Source organism: Coturnix japonica, chromosome 12 (assembly GCF_001577835.2).
Source record: "Coturnix japonica isolate 7356 chromosome 12, Coturnix japonica 2.1, whole genome shotgun sequence".
Lineage (NCBI taxonomy): Eukaryota > Metazoa > Chordata > Aves > Galliformes > Phasianidae > Coturnix > Coturnix japonica.
In genome coordinates, this window is record NC_029527.1 from 6,364,584 (window position 1) to 6,385,895 (window position 21,312).

General features: G+C 35.1%; 1 protein-coding gene across 3 annotated transcripts in view; it reads right to left on the reverse strand.

The window, feature by feature from the left end:
* The window catches only part of DNAH12 (dynein axonemal heavy chain 12), a 52,168-nt gene that overhangs the window by 8,170 nt on the left and 22,686 nt on the right, over positions 1 to 21,312 (reverse strand). For all 3 annotated transcript variants that reach the window (XM_015874878.2, XM_015874877.2, XM_015874876.2), the window contains exons 35-62: positions 20,704 to 20,823; positions 19,696 to 19,884; positions 19,069 to 19,220; positions 18,166 to 18,304; positions 17,912 to 18,078; positions 17,245 to 17,500; positions 15,755 to 16,054; positions 15,017 to 15,195; positions 13,737 to 13,929; positions 13,485 to 13,646; positions 12,432 to 12,626; positions 11,521 to 11,654; positions 10,575 to 10,737; positions 9,983 to 10,063; positions 9,335 to 9,511; positions 8,687 to 8,818; positions 8,147 to 8,236; positions 7,510 to 7,650; positions 7,139 to 7,380; positions 6,700 to 6,847; positions 5,823 to 5,968; positions 4,889 to 5,103; positions 4,328 to 4,520; positions 3,538 to 3,730; positions 2,484 to 2,656; positions 1,958 to 2,098; positions 763 to 921; positions 233 to 377 (exon numbers count right to left, since the gene is read on the reverse strand). In XM_015874878.2, the coding sequence (XP_015730364.1) occupies positions 233 to 377; positions 763 to 921; positions 1,958 to 2,098; positions 2,484 to 2,656; positions 3,538 to 3,730; positions 4,328 to 4,520; positions 4,889 to 5,103; positions 5,823 to 5,968; positions 6,700 to 6,847; positions 7,139 to 7,380; positions 7,510 to 7,650; positions 8,147 to 8,236; positions 8,687 to 8,818; positions 9,335 to 9,511; positions 9,983 to 10,063; positions 10,575 to 10,737; positions 11,521 to 11,654; positions 12,432 to 12,626; positions 13,485 to 13,646; positions 13,737 to 13,929; positions 15,017 to 15,195; positions 15,755 to 16,054; positions 17,245 to 17,500; positions 17,912 to 18,078; positions 18,166 to 18,304; positions 19,069 to 19,220; positions 19,696 to 19,884; positions 20,704 to 20,823 (4,725 nt within the window). The remainder of the gene's footprint in view (positions 1 to 232; positions 378 to 762; positions 922 to 1,957; positions 2,099 to 2,483; positions 2,657 to 3,537; positions 3,731 to 4,327; positions 4,521 to 4,888; positions 5,104 to 5,822; positions 5,969 to 6,699; positions 6,848 to 7,138; positions 7,381 to 7,509; positions 7,651 to 8,146; positions 8,237 to 8,686; positions 8,819 to 9,334; positions 9,512 to 9,982; positions 10,064 to 10,574; positions 10,738 to 11,520; positions 11,655 to 12,431; positions 12,627 to 13,484; positions 13,647 to 13,736; positions 13,930 to 15,016; positions 15,196 to 15,754; positions 16,055 to 17,244; positions 17,501 to 17,911; positions 18,079 to 18,165; positions 18,305 to 19,068; positions 19,221 to 19,695; positions 19,885 to 20,703; positions 20,824 to 21,312) is intronic.

The following is a 21,312-nucleotide window of genomic DNA, read 5'->3' on the forward strand; positions in this document are numbered from 1 at the left end:
AAATTCGAAGAAAACTAGAATGATGAGTATACTCTGAAAAATGCAAAACCACACCACACAAAAGATCTCAGATGATGCTTCTGATGTGTGAGCTGCTCAACTGAAAATTAAGAATAGCATTTGTTTTCTTAATAAATACACTGAAAAACAGATTGGATTTTTAAACAAGTATTGCAAACTATGCTACAAGACCTACAATGGTCTAAAAACTCAAAATAGCACATCATTTTACCTTGTCTGGCCTTAAGCACCGTAGAATTATCATCTTCTGTAATTCATTTAATGCACTATTCAATGGTTCTGGCAACGGAACGTTTTCTGGCTCTTTGCTATCATAAATTTTTTTCCATTCACCTGTATTTTCAGTGATATTACTCCTATAGGAGAAAGCATTTACAGTTTCTGTAAATATCTCAAGTTTGGTTTTTGATGCTTATCAAAAGGCAGTTACATAGTGTTAGACAATACAAGCTGTAACTCACAATCCACATCTACATCAGAAACAAATCCTACAGCTGAATGAAGATCTTTTCCAACCACGCTGATGCAAACATACAAGACTTAGAGGTTTTAACTTAACAGAAGGCTCTGCATCCTCCTGCATTCAGCATAACTTGACTTTTGGAAGATTGTGGGATGGCTGCATGAATTTTTGGCTTTCTGTGTTTCAGGAAAAACTCCACTTTTCAACATTTCTTTTCAGCATATCAAATGTAATTTGGTCAAAATCAGTCAAGTATAATTAATGTCACTTGACTTTACCTCAGTTCTTTCAAAGCTGGGATTTCACTTGCACGACATAACTCATCCCAGCTCTTGTCTGTTAGCCAAGATGGATCTGGATTCTTGAATTCATTCTTGAGACCCACACCAGCAGTTAATAAGAACATAAACTCTTGACGTTCTATTTCATTCTTAGCCCTGTATTCCAGGGGAAAAAATAATACTAATAATAATAATAAAGAAAAAAATACTATTCAGTTATTGGATATAATTTTATATAACAAAAAGTTTTTTTTCCATGAGCTACTGTCATTTCACAACACCTTCCTGCAGCAATAGCCACTATCCTACACTATCAGGAAATTGAGTGGGAAAAAAACCAACAACAACTGATTAAGACTATAGTAGAGGTTTCAAGAAGAAAACAGTATATATCTGCTTATTTGTTTTTTAAAAAGTGCTATAATTCCTGACTTTTAAAGCCTTTCTATAAATAAATGAGTAATGGGAATGCTGTAGAGCAACAGATTGGGCCAGGAAAAATGGTCCATATACAGTCATATAGACACTGTAATTTAAGTATGCACACTACAGTTACAATCATATGACTCTGAACTCATCTTTCCTTTCAAAATTTATTCACACTAAATTTAAAAAAATAAAAAACACCAAAACCAACCAACCAACCAAACAAACAAAAAAACAAAAAACCAAACCAAACAAACAAACAAACAAACAAACAAACCAGAAAGACTACTAGAATTAGAAGAGAGAAGATTACAACTGAAATCTTATGATGTATGTAAAAGAATATGAAAGGAAGATAAGGGAAAATGGAAAACAGATGAAAGCCTAGAAGTTGCTGTAATGACACATTAATTCCTTTGGTTTAAAAGCCTGGCCTCAAATAATAGCAACAGCTTTTGAAATAATGATGCTATGTGGCATTATCCAGTTTCTTCAAAATGAGTCAAAGATGCAGCAGTGATAAATCTGCTGCTTTAAATAACCACAGGATCATTGTTTTCTTAACATACCTGAAGGATACAGTAGTGATACATGAACCCCACAGCCACTAACATCTTTTACTTGGAAATGGGTATTGAAGACTCAAAACATTCATGGCATTACTCCAAAGGCTGTCATCAATATGCACAGGAATATGTTCTCTTATCAATACTTTCCACAGCAAGAAAATAATTAGTTTCCATTATTAAAAGATATTAGAGCTTACATGAGAAGATTACAGCATAGCAAAAAGGAAAAGAGCAGCTTGTCTTTTTCAAACAGCGAGCGGCACACGTTGCAGTACAAGTTGTATGTGAAGTGGTCAGACAGATATCGAAGTCGCTTCTCCAAAACTTTTGATTTGTTACTAAAAAGAAAACAATAAAAATATGGAGACTTTAGATTTAATTACCAAAGCCAATCAATGAAGACATCTAAATCCATTTAAGGCCATGAAGGAATTACAATGTGCCCACACACTCCACAAGGGACTTTTGTGCTGATTTCACCCAGATTTCAATTAGACATAACGTTTCACATCTCTCTTGAAAGTTCCAAGCAACTTCATTTGCCACACTTAGGTGGCAGCAACCTCACAGCATTCATAGTGAACAACTTAGTCTTAAAAATACTTCAGCTCTTAACACGTCACACTTACTTTCAAAATCCCACATTCAAGGAGGGCTAAGAGGTAAATGGATTAAAAACAGGGNAAAGAACACTTTATTTTACACAAGAAATGCTGTATTTACCTATCAAGAATAGAGTTGATGAAGAGATTAACAAACCAGCTCAGGGAGTACTGGTACATGGGGTCAATGTTTGCCAAGTCTGCAATGCTAAAGAACAGCACTGAGGAATGCTTTGCAATAGGTCGATAGCCTTCTCGAGACTGAGCTATTTTCAGTTCTGTTTTCTCTGCAATCTGAACATCAACAGTAGTTTCAAGATAGCGCATTTCCAAGAAAACCTTTCAATATTCTCTTTAGAACAAAAATTATACTATTTCATACCATCAGTAAAATACTTCTGCATGTCAATTTATAACATAGCTTTTATGTTTCAAAATGCACAACCACAGTAAACTACACCAGTAAATTGAGCGATCGACATACAATGTATTACTGCCTGATCTGTATAACTACACAGCAGGATGGAACAATCAAAACAAAAAATAAACTAGAAAAAAAACAAAACTTTACATCACGTAGTATCTAATATTTCAATTTTCAGCTCTGTAATATTAAAAAAAAAAAAAAAAAAAAGGGAGAATTTCAGACTGTTTAAGTATTTAAGCTCTAAGCTCTACTTATTCTTCTACAAATCAGCTTCACACAAAACAACTTTGAATACAAAAACGTTTTTCACAATGTACCCATTAGCCATATCGTGACATTTAATTGTCACTAACAAATAGACAGGACAATATCCATTTAAAGAAATTTTGGTTTCTGCAAAGTCTATAGCAATTACAAAAGTGTATGGATTTGCTTATTATTTAGCTCTTATGGACTTCAGATGATATTTTGTGCACTAAGTATAACAAAAGAATCTAGGTTTGCATATTATTAATACAAAACACTAATTATTACTACATTTATTGTTGTTTTTAAAATTAGTACCCTCCTTCAACCTGATGTTTTACCTTAACTTCAGAATTTGCTACTTTTTATTGAGAGACTCTTCACATTTCACAAGCGCAGAATTTCTCCCACCTGCTTTATGTTGAACTCACAGTTCTGCTAGCTGCAAGTTCTATATTTCAGTTCCAAGTATTTTTAATGAGATGACATTAACATTCTTTACCTGCTGTTTTTTTATGATTTCATTAGCCATTATTTTAGCAGAATCCAAGACCTTGATTGCCGACTCATCTTCCAGAATATTCCCCTCAGACGACTGTAGGGTTTCTAGAATTTGCTTCTCAATTTCTTTTAGACTTTTTTTATTGGCTGCAGACTGAACAATGAGAGCATTTCTTTCCTCTTCCAATTCTGGTCTTAGAAAGAAATCACACACAACAAAAACAGTCAGTGCTTGTCATCCACTGACTATAATGGCAACCCATGAAGACAACTCCCTGTTCCCCATCCTAAATATTTGTGAACATTCTCTGTAGTTTAAATGGGTTGCGTATTTTTATGTATTTATGCTTATAAATGAGTACAGAATTGTTCACATAATTTCAGTTTGCTATTTGAAAATGACATCTTAGCATCCACAAATGTCAGCACACCCAAGTTCTCTTTTGTTGTAATTCAGGTGTCTGAAAGAACAGTGAGTGACACGTGCAGTAGGTTTACTCCTTGGAACATGTTTTTTGGACAGAGAGAACTGCCAAGAAGAAAAATCACAGTGATTTTAACTTAAACTTAAAAGTTTCAATGATCCTGTTGACACATCCCACAGTAAATACAACATAATCTGTTTGCTTTCCAGTGAAGCAAACTTTCTATAGGACAACTTAGAAAACAGGCACGGAGCAACACTTACAACATGCAACATTCCTTTTGCTTGGCAATAAATTCACCTTGCATTTCCTTGGAATTATGCTTCTAGATACTTAAAATGACTGTTTCCATTTAGAGACACATACCTCTCTTTTGCTACAACAATACCTAGCAATTGGTCTTCAAGTCCCTCTGGTGTTATCATAAAATTGAGTAAAGAAACTTTCGTAGCGAGTTCAGGCATATAATGTGGATTTCTCAGTTTTGTGGTAATAAAAAACTTGAAATCATTGGAATATTCAATAACTGCCTCACCAAGCCTGATACAATCGATGCCTCCTAAAGTTAAGATTGGAAACATAGAGATATCCTTCAAGTCAATTGCTTACAGCAAACAAACATTACTTTTGTGATTGAAAACAAGCAAATTTCTTGTATATGATAGATTTTCTGAAAAATAAGAAGTAGAAATAAAGAAATTTGACATCTTGCAAACTTTTCAGAGACTTCATGGAGGTCATATTTTACACTTCATACATGAAACTGAGTCAGTTTAATTTCTATTGTACTCTCAATACACATCCTATACAGATATGCTGAGAACAATGGAATTATTCTCAAATACCATGTTCTAACTGACCACCCTTTTTATCAATTATCTCTCTGAAATAGGTTCACTTCACAGTTCAAAATTTATTTTGGAGTACCTTGTTTAAAAGTCTGCTTCAACAGAAGAGGTTCAAGTGATGGGTCCAGTTCCTCTCCAACATTTTCCAGCAGAAGGGGATTACCAAACTGAATGCAGTTCTCCAGGGTTCTTATATAATCTGTGTCAGTGATCTTGATAACATTCAGGTTGTTTTCTTTCTCCAAATTCTTGATCCATTTATTTGCTTGACCTTGAGGATCAATCATTAAAGGCCTAAAACATACAAGGCGGCTTTCTCAATTCTTGCAAAAGCTTTTTAAAATTACAAACTATCACAAAATGTGTCCGGCTGTCAAGGAAAAAGTGACACAATTTTGATTCCGTTGTTTTAAAAACACCACTGGAAAAAGTATAAGTGCTTTAGCACAGCCTGAAAAGCAATATCAGAAATACTTTCAAGAGTGGCAGAAAATGTTCCTAATTTTTTTCATAAAATACACCTGATCACAAAGTTCTTGCAAAACCTTGTTCTGCCTTTCCACTACAATTAGAATCATTTACCTTTAATTTTAAATTCATTTTACTTTACTTTAAAATCTGATAATCTTCACAACTGGAAGAACCTGAAATGGACAGCAATATCAGGAAATTTATATAACCTGAATCATAAACATTTAAAACATGAGAATATCATTGTCGTTCTAAACCTGATTATGACAAATGCCAGTAACACAATATCCAGGTATAAAACAGAAGGAAAACAACAAAAAAAATGTTTCCAAGAGCAAATCACAGTCTAAAAGATTCCAGAAACTACATACACATATCCATCTAGTCTTAAACCTCTTAAATTTCGCAGGACTGAATATGAAGTTTCCAGATGTGCTTTCTGATATCCTGCATCCACAGAAGCTACACTGTCTCTAAATATTTAGTTTTGTTTAAGTGAAATCTAGTTTGGGTTGGAAAATTAAACCTTTCTTGTCACTCACCAACGCCTTGAATTCTCAACAATGACCCCGTTGTCGACAGAAAATACGTCAGTTGGTAAACCAGCAATATTCCAGGATCTTATTTTTATTGGGTCACCCAGAGTATTACTCAAAGAGAAATCCTCAGAACAAGGGATATTTTTCTCCTGTAGGGAAAACAAACAAACAAACAAACAAACAGGAAGGAAGAAAATCAATGCAAAAACCCACAAATCCTTATTCCATGTTTTATTACATCTGTTATTAAATGACACTGAAACTGACAGAGTGCATTTCCTTCTAGGAATTTGTGTTAGGATTAAGTATAATGGAACTCTGAAAAAAATGGAATCACAGTTTGAATATTTAAATGTTTTCTTGCTGAGAATTTTTCTCTTTGTCTGTCTGTTCCCCACCTCCCCCCCATTTTGTAAGAGTTGTGTCTAGTTTTCTGTATATTCTAAATATATTTCCTTTGTTACGTAAAGTTACTACAACACAACACCTTGAGGAAGCCAGAGCAAGTGGAAAATCATCTAATGACAGTATCTTCCATCGATTCAGTGCAGATTTCCAATTTGCTACAGTTTAATACAAGAGACAAAAACCAGTGACATGATTCACAAATCACTGATTTATGAATTATAGCATTAGTACACATATATTGGAAATGTCCACTGGCAGACAGCAAAACCAACAATGTTACAATTCAATTACTACTGAAATGTGTCAAATTACGTATAACTGCACTTTAAAGTCTCACTAATCTTAATGAGTTTTATTGGGCTAGTAACGAATAAATTCGAAGTGATTTTAAGCTTTGGCTCACATTACAAAGCCTTTTGCAATAGCCAGAAAGAAAAACATAAACACGTAAAATCAAAGATAAGATTCTAACCTTGCATATCCTGCTCCAATCTTTGGTACATTCCTGGCGAAATCCTGCAGTAAAAGCTCCCAGATAAGCTATTACTCCTGCTGATATCAGGACATCTCCTGTCAAATTATCATACACATCTTGAAGCTCAATTGCAGCATTATTCCACCTACAAGTAACAAAAGTTGCAGATTATTGTGGCACTGAAACCTCCACATTTATGACACCGATGACCAAATCAACATTTTTGTTGCTGTTATATTGTATACATCTTTCTCTCTCTCTGTCTCTATGAATATATACTGACATATTGGCTTGTATGTTAAGCTGTTGTTTCATCTCATTTTGAAGACTTTCTCTACAACTATCCCAACATTGCTGCCAATATTCATACAGTACAGACAAGAAAACTGAAGTTCTAATTCTCTCCCTATAACAGAGATTATATCTTTAATCTGACCTTGTCTTCTCTCCACCAAGGCCTCCAATCAACTTCTCAGCTCGTTCCAGCTTCTTAGCACACAGATCAACCTGTAATTCTAAATTAGCCTTTTCTTCCGTTTTCTCCCTGAAAGTTTGTTCCAAAGCAGCCAAACGATTTTCAACTGCTTCAAGTTCTTCTCTCTTCTGATTCAAGATTGCCATAGTCTCAGCTAAGGACTCCTGCGCCTCTCTTAAACGATCTTTCTTGGGTGCAACCACCTATTCAATTACAAAAAATACACAAGTGTTTAATGCATATTTTTGCATACTTATTATTAAATAACAGTGCTAAAGGTACATACCAAGCAAGGTACTCATAGCACCATGGGACTAGGATCAAAAACATACCTTTTCAACCCTGTCATACACCTCCATTGCCATAATCCATTTACACAAACCCTCTGCTGCCGAGGAAGCTTTAGCCACTTTGGGCGGATCAAACTCTGGATTAGAGAGGTATTCAGCCCGAATCTTCTGCATGATAGCTGCCTGGATGACAAGTGCATTATAGGCCATTAAAATTTTCACATGGCAAAGGTTAGCTGCTGACACTTCCTGTTCTTCCCAAGGCAGCTGCTTCTGGTCATTTTTTTGGCACAGGTTAATGGGTAAGACCATTATTTGCTCTGACAGTCTTTATTTTTAGTTTTTCTTGATATAATACTTAAAAACTCCAAAAATGCACAGAGGTATATTTAATTCAAATAGAAAACAGGCAGTACAGAAGCCTTAGAAATTCCTAAAGGGGATTTAAATTACTTTTGAAATGCCACCTCTAAGGGCCAACCAAAAGAAGTTTGACTTATTTGCTATGGCCACATTCATCTCATGGAGACATTCCATAATCTTGAAAAGAATCCTGGTCATGCTTCATGCTTAGCTGACAAATTGTGGCCTCTTATGTAATGTTTTCTATTCTTTTTATTTTTATTTTTTCAGAAGGAGACATTTATATTGTAACAACTACTGAAAAACAAGACCTTACTGGAATATTGTCCTTGTCATACTCTTTCAAATCCTTTAAGAAATTTATGTCACCAAGGAGTTTCTTGCTTGGACCCCAGTAATCCAAAATCTATAAAACACAGTAAGAAAAAACATCGAATTTTTAAACAAACACAAAAAAACAAAATTTATAAACCTCTTCTAATTAATTCATATACACTTAAAACTGATGATAAAATACCTCAATGACACAGCAATGAAAGAGGAAAAAAGTCTGGCAGGTTAAATATTTCCCTTCAAACCATATCTGAAACCAACCAGTGACAAGAGAACAATTATTTCTTTGCTCTTATTTATATATGTGTCAAGCAAATTAAATGATCTCTCTTTGTAGGTTTCAGAATTCCAAATTATGTATGCTAGTCACTGAAAATATCAAAGGTGTAGTTTTCAATGAAATAAAGTATGGGGGTTGTATTGACTACTGGTCCTCAGGTTACCCTACTTATTGAGAAAGTGCTCTGTGTTGTGAAGAACATGAATTACAGTTTTATTTGAAACTCCTTGTCTGTCACATTACCTTGCCTCCAGTTCCTGAAGGATTTGGAATTCTCTCAGGTTTTATGTCTTTCATAACACAGACAGCAGACATGACAAGTTTGACACCAGAGGGAGGATTCTTCATTGATTTAACAATTGCTATGTCAGAAGGCTAAAAGGAAAACCACAGTTTAAAAAATAATGATATTTATTGTGATTCTCATCACTAAGATAAATGATCTAACAGGAAAAAAAAGAAATTATAACATTGTTATCAGTGAATATAGAGGACTTTTAGAATGGATTACGAAGTATTAGCAAGACAAGTAAAAAATATCCCTGAATTTATCTCACACAGCTGTAGTAAAAATGAAATAAATGCCAGTAACTTTAAAGTAACTGTTAAGTTAATGTTTTCTAAGTCCAGGTTAGAATATTTTGAATACACTTTTATAGGTGTCACTTTAGACATCTCGTATACTTCACAAGTCCTAGAAAGCAATTCCTCCATGACTTTCTAAAAATACTGCTTTCAGATGATGTTTAAGTCATTATAAGCAGAAAAATTTTACTTAAATAATTCTTAGCCATATCCATATGCCACCTTACACACTGTTGGTCAATAATAACTTAGCTGAAAGAGAAAATCCAGCTGATAATAATGCTGCTGAAGTCTAGGTTAGCTTGCCTTTAAAGTATCAAGAGCTTCAAGTGCAGCCTCCAGGGCTGGGATTGCTTCTGCCAGATCACTCTCACATTCATCTTTCAAAGCCTGAGCTTCTTCAGCTTTTTTAGTTGCAAATTCTTCATCTACTTTTACATTTTTTCTTATCTCTTCCACATCTGCGGATTCTGTTTCTATAGTCTAAAGAAAAAGATATGGGGTGAGCTTCCTATTAAGCAGTGAATAATGAAACAAACCGAGATTACCTAGTGCAGCAGTTATTGAATACTTAGATATTCTCTATTTTTCAGTATTTCTATATATTTCCAATTTATGTTGAGGGAACAATTTGTTTCTTAGTACAATGCAACACTGTGCTAGAACTTCAACAGTAAGTACACTGCATGAAATCAGACTGCTGTCAATAAAAGCTAAAGGACATTTGATGTTCAGGAAGCAAAAGAAGTTTATGCATTAATTTGTAATTCAAAACAAGGTTTTATAGCAAGTTTTCATAGCTTTGGTCTGTAATACTGACAACAGAAATTTATTTTGTTTTCAGCTACACATCCACTCATCCAAGTATTCTCAAGTAGCATCTAGTTTTCTTAGAGGTCATCAATGCACATGCACATTCTTACAGTAAACATACAACGCTGTACACAACTCTACCTTCATCATCTTTGCATTTTCCACTTTAGCCTCTTCCAATTTGGGTTGCAAATCAATTAGTTCTTGCTTCATCTCACCAACCTACGCATATGCATAAGAATCAGGCAGGATTCTGAATTGCAAAGCATAATTTCCAACAATTCATGTAAGATCCAGTTTTTAAGACTACTGATATAAGGAAATAACACCTGTTTTCAAAACATAACACTTCAGAGACTGTTGTTTTTTCTCATGCATATAATCTCTACTTTTAAGAGTTGCATTCACTTATAGTCAACTATTTAGGAAACGGAAGCTATGACCGTATACTGCTATGCTTAGAGGCCTCTGGACAACTATGTTAAATTTCTTTGATTTTTACTGATTGTGCAGAGTTTTCAAGCAATTTGCTTGAAATTAAATCACGCAAGTTATTAGGTGCAAAAAAAAAAAAAAAAAGGAATGAAATACAAAAAATGAATGGATCACTTTTCAATTTCGATTTATTTCTAAGCCTCCAAGTATTTAAAAGCTTGAAGTAGTGTTTTTTGACTTATCTTTGTTGGACAAGACCTGTTTCCACTAACCATTCTGTACTTTCAGCCCACCTCACCTGTGATTCAGCAAAAGCTAGCTGATCTAGCCCATTCACATATTTCTTCTTGGCTTTCATTACGGAGTCTTGTTTCTGAGTCAGAAGTTTCCGAAACGCAGCAATAAGTTCAAGATAAGAAGTAGGAGTAACATAGTTATGGCGTTTCAGACTTTGGAAGAACCTATTACAAGCAAAGAACAACTTTAATCTTTTTGGTTTTCTTTTCACCTTACCTATGTGGTAGAAAATAAGTGTAAATGGACTGTTCAACAAATAAAAGAGGGTCCAGGGGAGGGCCACTAAGATGGAGAGCTGGAGCACCTCTCCTATGAGGAAAGGGTGAGGGAACTGGGACTGTTTAGCTTGGAGAAGGCTCTGGGGAGACCTCATTGTGGCCTTTCAGTACCTGAAGGGAGCAAATAAAGAGGAGAGGTAATGGCTATTTATGAGGGTGCGTTGTGATAGGATAAGGGGGAATGGTTTTAAACTGAGACAGGGGAGGCTTAGGTTGGATATTAGCAGGAAGTTTTTCACACAGAGGGTGTTGACACACTGGAACAGGTTGCCCAAAGAGGCTGTGGATGCCCCATCCCTGGAGGCATTCAAGGCCAGGCTGGATGTGGCTCTGGGCAGCCTGGTCTGGTGGTTGGTGACCCTGCACATAGCAGGGGGGTTGAAACAAGATCATCACTGTATCCTTTTCAACCCAGCCCATTCTATGATAACAGGAGTAAACAGTTTCTACAGTTTTATACAATATTTTTTAGCAGGACTGGTTATACATTAATTTATAAGTCAGAAACAAGTAGCAATGAAACTCAGCCACCTACTATCTTCTTGTTTCCTACATTTAATAAAACAATTTTGAGTTCTGTTGTCCACTTTACTCTTTTCAACAGCACAATCTTTTGCCTTTTAGTATTTCTATAAATTAACATGTTGTTTTTAAAAGAAACAGACTGACCTTGAAGAAAGTGATAAAACTGAAGTATGAAAGTATTTACAAGTGGTCACAACCTCCTGACGCTCACTTTCCGTCAGTTGCAGTGTTTCTAAGAACTTATTAGCCACACGCTCAAGGGCATCTTCAGGCCATGGCTGAGAGAGAAATGAGTGTATAATTTAGCTGTTAGTAGTCTTCAAAGTTTAAACAAGATTTATTCTTTATTTTATACACCAAAAGGAGACACGCTAGTTACAGCCATGCCTCAAGAGCTATGAACCAATATAAAAAATGTATTAGGCAACAGGGTTGCTACCCAGTCTGTCCTGGTAAATCCAGGATGATGTTCTAAGTTAAAAGTGCATATTACCTTCTTACCCAAAGATTTCTGCATATGTCTTCCTTTGGCAGAAATTTAATTGACTTCAGCATCAGGCCAATCCATAGAGCTAATTGCATTCAAATTGAGAACAACGTTGATTTTATATGAAGGACTACTAGTTACAACAGTAACTAGTATTACAACAACTTCTATTCTTATAGCCTTCTGACAGAGCATGTATTGGCTAGTCATTGCCATGGTGCTTTTTAGCAGACCAGAGTAATTATGGCCATCTTACAGTCCAGCCATTCAGAATATACACATTACGCAATAAAATGAAAAATTACTATCATCATGCTGAGATTATTCACTACTTGGAAACACAAAATTTGTAGTAACAAAGTCTGAATTTGATTCACTGAAGACATGCTGAGATTTTACACAAGAGTTTTGAAAATATGATCAAAAATGCCCATGCTATTTCAAATTTTTGGAAAAACAGAGTATTATACACTGAACACAAAAAGAAATATATATGCAAACATATGCAAATATAGACATTGTTACAAACGTAGCTTGTTGGGGAAAAAAAACAAACACTTTCACATACCTGGAACCAATCAATAGTACAGCAGTTGATAAGTGAGGGGAACTGTCTCAGACGATTGCGGAAAGCATCTCCGATTGGGCTGAATGCTACGACAATATGCAGATTTTCTTTGCAGCAGTTCACAAAAAATGCAAATAAGGCCAAGGGACTCAGTTCTTCATGTTTACTGCCAGCTTCAGCTGCTGCACGAACACCCTTGAGAATAATATATACACAGATACTTTGTACATATAATTACTCATTAAGTATTTCTGTATTTGACAATGCCGTATTTAACAACACTGTTACTGATAACATCAACATTAAACAAAAATCTTTTATTAATAAATGAAAAGTAAAATTAAAAACAAAAAAAGAACAAGTAGTAGATACTAGTTTAAAATATGTAAATGAGTGATTATTAACTATGAATATGCAAATATGAGTAAATAGTACATTCTTTATCTGTGACCCTTACAAACCATTCTGGCAAGGATCACTAGCTGCATTGATCAACTGAGAATACATCAGAACAAAAAATAAACCTACTACACAAGTTCCAGAAGGATAAGACGTATCTGGTTAAGACAGACGATTAAGATGCTTTCAGAAAATCAAAATTTAAAATCTGCTCCCTCACAAAATTATGAGCTAAAGTCTTCTGGTAATAAAAACAAGCTTAATTACGACCAATCTTTTGTTACGCAAAGAAATTTACCACATATGAACAGATGAGGCACATTACTGCTCTCGTTACTGAAAAGCTACTACCACAAAAGCAAACGTCCACATTCTTCTTCTGCACAATGTAAAAACTATGGCCTCAGCATGTCCGTGAGTAAAAATAGTTTCCCATGTGCATAACTTAATGCCTTTGTATGCCAAGCGTGAAGTCAGAATGAAAGCTTGCAGTAGACATAAGCTGATCCAGTTTAATAATAACTGGCTGATTTTGCTAGAAGTCTCAGTAAAACCTCAAGTTAAGTGCACATGTCCAGAAACCATTTGGATTTAAGGCATACTTCCCACTGAACTGACAAAATGGTGATGACATTTAAGAGAATTAAAAGATACCTCAGCAATCTCTTGCTTTTCATCCGCTGCAAAAAGATTGGGTACCTCCCCAGTGTTGAGGAGACTATCAACGTCTTCCAAAAAACTTTCTTCTTTAATTTGTGCATCTGTGATTAGAAACACAGTTTTCAAGCCCTTCACACCTGCACTCCTCAGGAGGGTCTGAAAATGCATGACAGTTAAAATATTGTAAGTTCCAAAACATTCTTTATCAAAATTAAATCAAGATGAAAAGAGGTTATTAATACTAACTTTCAGATCTTCTCTCCACTCATTTGTGCCATAGGTTTTGGAAATCTCTGGTTGAAAAACACACATTTTTGACATGAATGCTGCTAGACGAGTTAAAGACTGACGTCCACTTCCTCCCATGCCAATCAACAAGGCATTGCCTCCTGACTGCTTCAGAATACGGCTTATACGAGACAAATGTTCCAACACATACCTAAATTTGAGACGTGTTAATTACCAAAATGGTAGAAACACATATACATTTGTACACCAATGAATCTGTTAAACATATAAAGAATTACCATCTCCAAAATAAATTTCTGAGGGCATACGTAGGAGGAAAAAGGTAGTAGCATGCACCACAGCACAGTAAAATAAAGACATCTTTTATGTGAAGTAGAAAAGGGAACAGCATCTTCAGCAAGAATCCAGAGTCAAATCAGGATGTTATCCATGAGACTGGCCTTTAAGGCTACAGTCAAATATGCTCTCCTGGCTGCCCCTCCAAGATGTAACAGGGATATTACTTCTACACTCAGGAAGAGGCCTTTCCTCAGGCTGTCAGCCCTTCACACTCCATAGTACATTTGTATAAACAGGTACTTATAAACCCAGTTTGTCAAAATGACCTAAATTACATAAACTGACTGTAATCATCTTCACAAATTATCTATATACCGAATTACGGTGGCAAAGAGGCAGTCAACACTAGAAATAGGGAGGAGGATAGAATTGTGTCCTAATCTGTCTCAGCTGTAGCTCTGCCTGATCATAAGCTAAAGAAACTACAGCAGCCTGCAGAGCCTAAAATGTCACAAGATTAACTGCAGCACCAAGCTGTGCAAGTGTCACAAGTGGAGAGTGTGCTGCATTATAGCAGAGCAGACAGGCTGTGAGAGAGCTGTACTTCACTTTGCAACTCAACCCTAGCATCTTTATCTTTCATTAAATGAAAGTCCAATGAAAGTATGAACAGATAAACTGACATCCATCTTTACTGGTAACAGAGGCTCAGTAGAAGTACAGCACCAAACATATTTGTTGCTTCTGTTACAACTGAAGAATACATTCAAAGACGCCCTCTGGAGACAAACTTACTATTTATTTTCTGATGGAAAAAAAGCAAACTGCTAGGAGAAAAAAAATGGTTCATTTCCATCCAAAAACGCATACCACCAGGAACACTTGTGTGGACATGTGAAGGGGATGATATATATAAAAAACAAGCCTGCAAAACTGGATAAACTGAATGACTGATTACTGCATAGAGCTCTCTGTACTATAACACGTATGGTAGGCACCTGAAAACCACAAGGTTCATTCTTGTTTTGTTGATTTGATTATATTCATCCAGATACTGCTCCACAACCTCACCAAACATCTGAATACTTGGAATTTCAACATAGAGATTTTCTTCTTCCTCAAAATCTGAATTAATATAGTCACCAAAAAACAAACTTCTCATGTTTTCTTCTGTTACCTATGGTGAATATGCAAAGATTATAAGGTCATGTTTAACATCAGTATCAGTTGGAAAAGAAAAGAGCATCTAGACAAACACGACAGCAAAGCAAGCACTCCAATATTTTAACTCACTAATGCCCCCCTCAAACTTCTCTATTTCCCATACTAAGCAATATATGTGCATTTTCTACACAGTAGTCTCATGAGTATGAGCATCTAATTACAACAAACTTATAACGTGTGAAATGGACAACTATGGCCACAAAGTTATTTCTTCTTAAGAGCAAGGAAATGGTAGAGGGAGAAGAAAAAACTTCTGATACACAAATTGTTTAATGGAAAATTAAGTTTACCCACATTTTAAATGAAATACAGTTTTGAAAATTAGTTTACGTACAACAGTCAAACTCTGTCAAACATTATAACCTTTTTTTTTCTCTCCAAAGAATTCATTTCCAAACTCAGTTCCAATTTTCATGCATATTTAACCTAAACTTCACTTGCAATTGAGAAACTTTCTAGTCGCAAGTTTATAACAAAGCAATTATTTTGCAACAGATGAATGAGATACTCACAGGTGTGTTTTCTTGGCTCAGATGTGCAAAGACAGTATCAAATGTTTCTTTGAAATGTTCTTTCACAATATCTTTCATTAGATTGAACAACCATGCTCTATCACTGTCTTCCACTAGACGGTCATAGAAGACACGAAATACCTCATGTACAAACAGACGAATCAATGTCTGTTTGCTTTCAACTGAACTTTTCTTAATGAGCAAGCAGCCATGGATAACACGTGCAAAGTCACGCAGGTTGAATGTATAATGAGACTTGGCTGGTGTGGGCAGAAGATTTTTGATTGCATTCTTATACATCTAAAGACAATAAAACAAAATCAACAAGACATTAACACTGGCTGTATTGTTGTATCTTTTTAAAAGATGATTATATCTTCCAAAATTGTATTTTTCCAAGAAAAACAGCTCACAAACTTGAGAACTGCTAACAATGTCTGAAGATCTCAAAGTTTTGCGAGTATATCAGATTCTTCTCACACAGTTTTGGAACATATATATACACTATTAATGAAAATTTGCAAGTGGGATAAATCATTGGAACTTGTGTAAATAAATCTACTTATCGGACCAGGAATACCATTCAGAAGTCCTGAGTTCAGGTGAAGGAATGAATGATACCTAATGCTCTTTTCCCAAGTTTTCAGTCTGAGATTGTTTGTACACCTAGAAATTATTTAAGAATTTTAAAATCCCATAAACATGCTGAAGGAATAATAAGAGTCACAAATGATGCAAAATCATGCTGGAATAGATTCTCTACCTAGCAGGCTTTTCTATATAAGAGTCTGACAATATAAACACACTTTGATGCAGTCTGATGAGAAAAGGCTGCTCAACAGCATTAAAAGACAATCTAACTAAATGCTTCTTAGCAATGATGTCACAAATTGCAATTCATTTTTGCATTATTGCATGCAGACATGGATACTTGCAAAAATCTGCAACAAGAAATTCCAGAAAACACTTAGAAATTGAATACAGTTGGGTCAGATGACTTCAGTTTCACAGGCTTCTGTGAAGCCTTCTGTCATACCAGAGTCAGATTCTACAAAGCTGCATGTCCACACGAGCTTCCTAATTCTGCTGTGATGTGTCTGTAACTAGCATAAGAACTAGAAGGAGTGGGGAAGTGATTTCTTCAATCTTAGTCTTTCAAAGAAGGAATTTTGTTAAGTATTGTAACTGATATTTTCATTTTGCCTTTGCATGAGAAAGCTTCTTGTGCCTGCCTAACCTCCAATGACACTGTAGTCAGATCTACCTGATGTATGTGGACAGGTACTATGAAGCCAACGCTTACATGCACTCAAAGATAGTTTTCCTAGAAAAAGAGGATTACTGCAGGCAGAAAATGGGAGTTTTATCAATACATATGAACCTGTGTGTTAAAAAGGAACAACATATCTGAAAGTACTATTCCACCAATTACAGAGGCAGAGGAATTTTACTGGACAAAGCAAACTTCCATAAAGACATTTGCCTCTTACCTCTAAAGTGGCACTGACGATTTGATTTCCAATTGAGAAATACTCAGGAGGAAATTCCTGAGACCGCAGGTACAAAGCCACTACAGTAGAGAAGATGCGGACCATTGTTTCATCACTAAAAGAATTGATGGTGCAAATATTGAAGTGTCGCAAAAATCGAGGAGTAACAGGATTCCTCCCACCGCCTGGAGGCCCCATAGCAGCAAGTAGCTGAATATCAATGAGGGTAATTTTAGATGTGTCCTTCAAATCATACCTTGAAAAACATTATAATGCAACATTTAGACAGACAGTTAGAGATATTACTCATTTATTACAGGTTAGATGCATCTATACTACAAAACACTTTCTGCATGCTTAACATAAACAGATTTATATAAAAACATCATTAAGAAAACAACAACAAACCCTAGCCTTGTAGCTTGTTATGCTTTACTTCATCTTAACAAACCATGCTGGTCTGAAAGATTACTTGTTAACAACAGTTAAAAGAAACCTGATGCAAAGTTTTGAAACAGACACCCAACTTTAACGTTTTTCATACAAACCAAAGCTATCATAAAAACCTACAGAGCTCTTTAAAAAATAATTTAATATAAAATTCAAGCTAATAATATATCACCACATTGAGCAACTGGAATGTTTCAGTTTTATTTCAAATAATTACCAATTTCCGTGGTCAAAGAACTGTCTTAGAAGTTCTATAGGGGGTTGTGCGCCATACTTCTCCAAAGCAGGCATATTCATATCATCTACAAAAATGATGCACTTTTTTCCCACTGGAGGACCAAAGACTCCTTTGCGCCTCTTGTCCAGCCTGGCCATAATAATGTTCTAAAATGTAGACAGGAATATTTAAAATGAAGATTAAATATTCATACAGGTCACATTTTTAGAAGACAAAATGCCTGTTCTACTAACCTGAGTCTGGTTGGCACTGGTTCGAGCTGAAAAATTAATGAAAAAGGGAAAGTAGCGCTCCCCATCCACGTTGTGCATCAACTTGTCCTTGACATACACAGATTTCCCAGTACCTGTTGGTCCCACTAAAAGGAGTGGTCTTCACAAAGAAAGAAAGAAAACATAAGACAGCATAGATTGCAGAAATGTGAGTTACAAATTAACTGCCATTAAAAGACAAAGACTTCTTGAGCTTTTCCTACTGCTAAAAACATAAAATGCCTTAAAAAGAGAAGACACAATGATGCTTTGAAGTACATATGAAGTACATACATGTAATGGATATGTTAGTTCGCTCCCAATAACAAGACAAAGGGGTCAAAGAGAGACTTTCCTCATTCCCTTATTCTTTTGGTTTTAGAGTACATATGCACACATAAGGAAATAAAATTTCACCCGCTAAGTTGTTCAGCAATTTAAACTTCAGACAACCTTCACCTTTGAAATTAAGACTGAAATTATTATATGTTTTTCACTTATGTGATAAAAAAATATACATACACACAGACACATGTGGTTATGTGTAACTAATACAACTGATTTTAACATGATAAATAATAAAAAAGAATACATACTTCAGTATCAAAGAAGAAAGAGGGAACAAAAATTCCTCAGACTCTTGTAACAGCATCAACAGAAAAACACAGAAACAGCATAATAAAGCAAGATTATAATGGAACTTCATTATAAAACAAGACAAAAAAACAAAATGAAACTGAGACAATAAAGTGCATTCTTTCTAATAATTTCCTATTTTTAACAGGCCAAATAAACTTTATATGAAAGCAATGGAAAGAATAAGAAAATATAAGAAAAATTCTACCTATTACAACTAATTCAGAAATTTGTATTGACATAACTTACTTTCCATAGGTAATAAACATTTCCATCAAATAGGTATATCGGACTGTATCCATAGTGGGGACAATCATATCTTGAATCTTCACATTTGTACCGCTGTAATCAATATTTTTAATTAATGCATTCCAATGAACCCAAGATCCTCTGCCTTTCATCTTGGAAAAACACAGATGCAAAAACAAAAAAGCAACAACAACAAAAATAAATTCCAATCAACCAACCATACAGAAGAACATATGTCTAACTTCAATAGAGCAAGTACTTGCTCTTCTAGTATTTTCAAAGGATACAAAACAAAACTGTCATAAATTGCCTGCGGGCTTAATAGCCTTCTTCCCTTCTAGGAAGTTTTTTGGTTTGTAGAAAACCAAAATTGAGTCTATCAGCTTAGCTTTAGTTAGAAAAGAATTGTAACTTGACATGTACAGCTTGGTATTTTCTAAAAAAAATGCATCAGAACTTCAGCATTTTAAAAAGAATAATAAATGAAGTACGCACTGTGAGATTTGCTTCAACACTGATGTTCTGTAACATCCAACAAACTCTGTGAAAATATCCACCCAGTTCTATTTTCATTCCACTCAGACTGTACAAATATTTTTCAATCAACGTAGAAGTAAGAAATCATACCTCATACACATAGTCATACACCAGACCTTTCTCTTCAAAGGGACACTCCCATTTTCCCACGATCTTTGGAATTGGATTTGTTTCAGATTTCCCAGCCAAAATTTCCCTCAAGAAAGCATCAAAAAGGATTCTGCTGTCACTGTCGCAAGTGCCACCAATAGACCAGACTGTGGCAAAAGCAAAGGAAGCCTGCAAGGGCAAAATGACAAGCAGCAGTCTGAAAGCAGATACATAATCTGAGCTTTGTATGGTTTGATTATCAGGTAATTCAGAAAAATATTTACAGGTTTCCCTAGAATAAAACCTGGTCCAGAGAGATCTAGAAATCTGATAGATTAATAACAAACTAAGACTTCATTCAAGGAAATATACGAGGGAAAAAAAGCACAGACTAAAGCATTCTGTGACATGCCTAAGTCTGAGAACAGACCAGCCGTACTTTATGATCTCAGGGATTTTCTAATTGCAAACCAGGATCTAGGAATTTTCAATTTTTAAATAGGAACATCTACATTTTGTGGTTTTGGTTTTTCTTAATTCAGTTTATCTTACAAAGAGCCATAAAGGTCAGGCACAGGGTTTATCTTCCATAATTCAAAGAAAACACTCCTCCCAAGGAAATTTTTCTCAAACAAGTAAATGAGTATTACATGGACATATGTAACACATCTTTTTGTCTGTTCTAAGTATTACTTTCCTTAAAGGAAATCAGATACTTTGCGTTAGCTAATTACTCAGTTAGTTGGAAAGCACATCCAATAAAAACAGTAGTTATGCCAGTTAATTGAAAACACAGTAAAATACTTAATTGTATTTGTTACTCGTTACACTACCATCACACCCTGGCAACTCCAAAGGTTCTTGTGGTAAAGGGGAACAACAAAGAAGCAAAGCTGTTTCTTATTTATCTTAATCCCAAACTAAGTTGGCTTAGTTAAATCAGTTTTGAAGACAAGTATATGCAGAAATAGATATACATCTTACAACAGGTTTAAAAAAGCAACCAACCATAATCCAGACACGGATGTTTTTGCTGGTGGGATCTTGTTGTACCGTATGACAAATCAACATTTCAAAAATCCGTGTAAGACCTACTACAACATTGCTATTGCTTGTAGGTACCAGCTCCTAAGAGATACAAAAGGAAGGGTATGATACTTCATGAGTTAAGGTAACTTATCTTTTGGAGTTATAATACTAAAGTAATTAACTAGCTAATACAGAACAAATATTTGTAGGCAAGGTTTACACTGATTTTTCATTCTAGAGATCATTTATGACCCTCTGTACTTGAAATGTCAAAACATGGAGTTTGTTAAGAAGGTTCATGGCCACCAAATGACCATGTAAAATCATACATCTTAACACAAAAGGAATACACACAAAAATAACGATCATAAAGCAAAAGCCTATCTGCTGTAATGCAATTTCCCAAAAAAAACCAAAAAAAACAAACTACATGTATGTTTCCTTATAGCTTTAAAAGTGTGTTCCTTATTTGACACATCTTTAAAAGAAAAAAGCCACAGAACACACATAAAATATCATCACCACTAAAAACACAAAAAGGAAAGACATTTCATTCAATTTTATGAGTAATAGGTTTTTCTGAAAGGG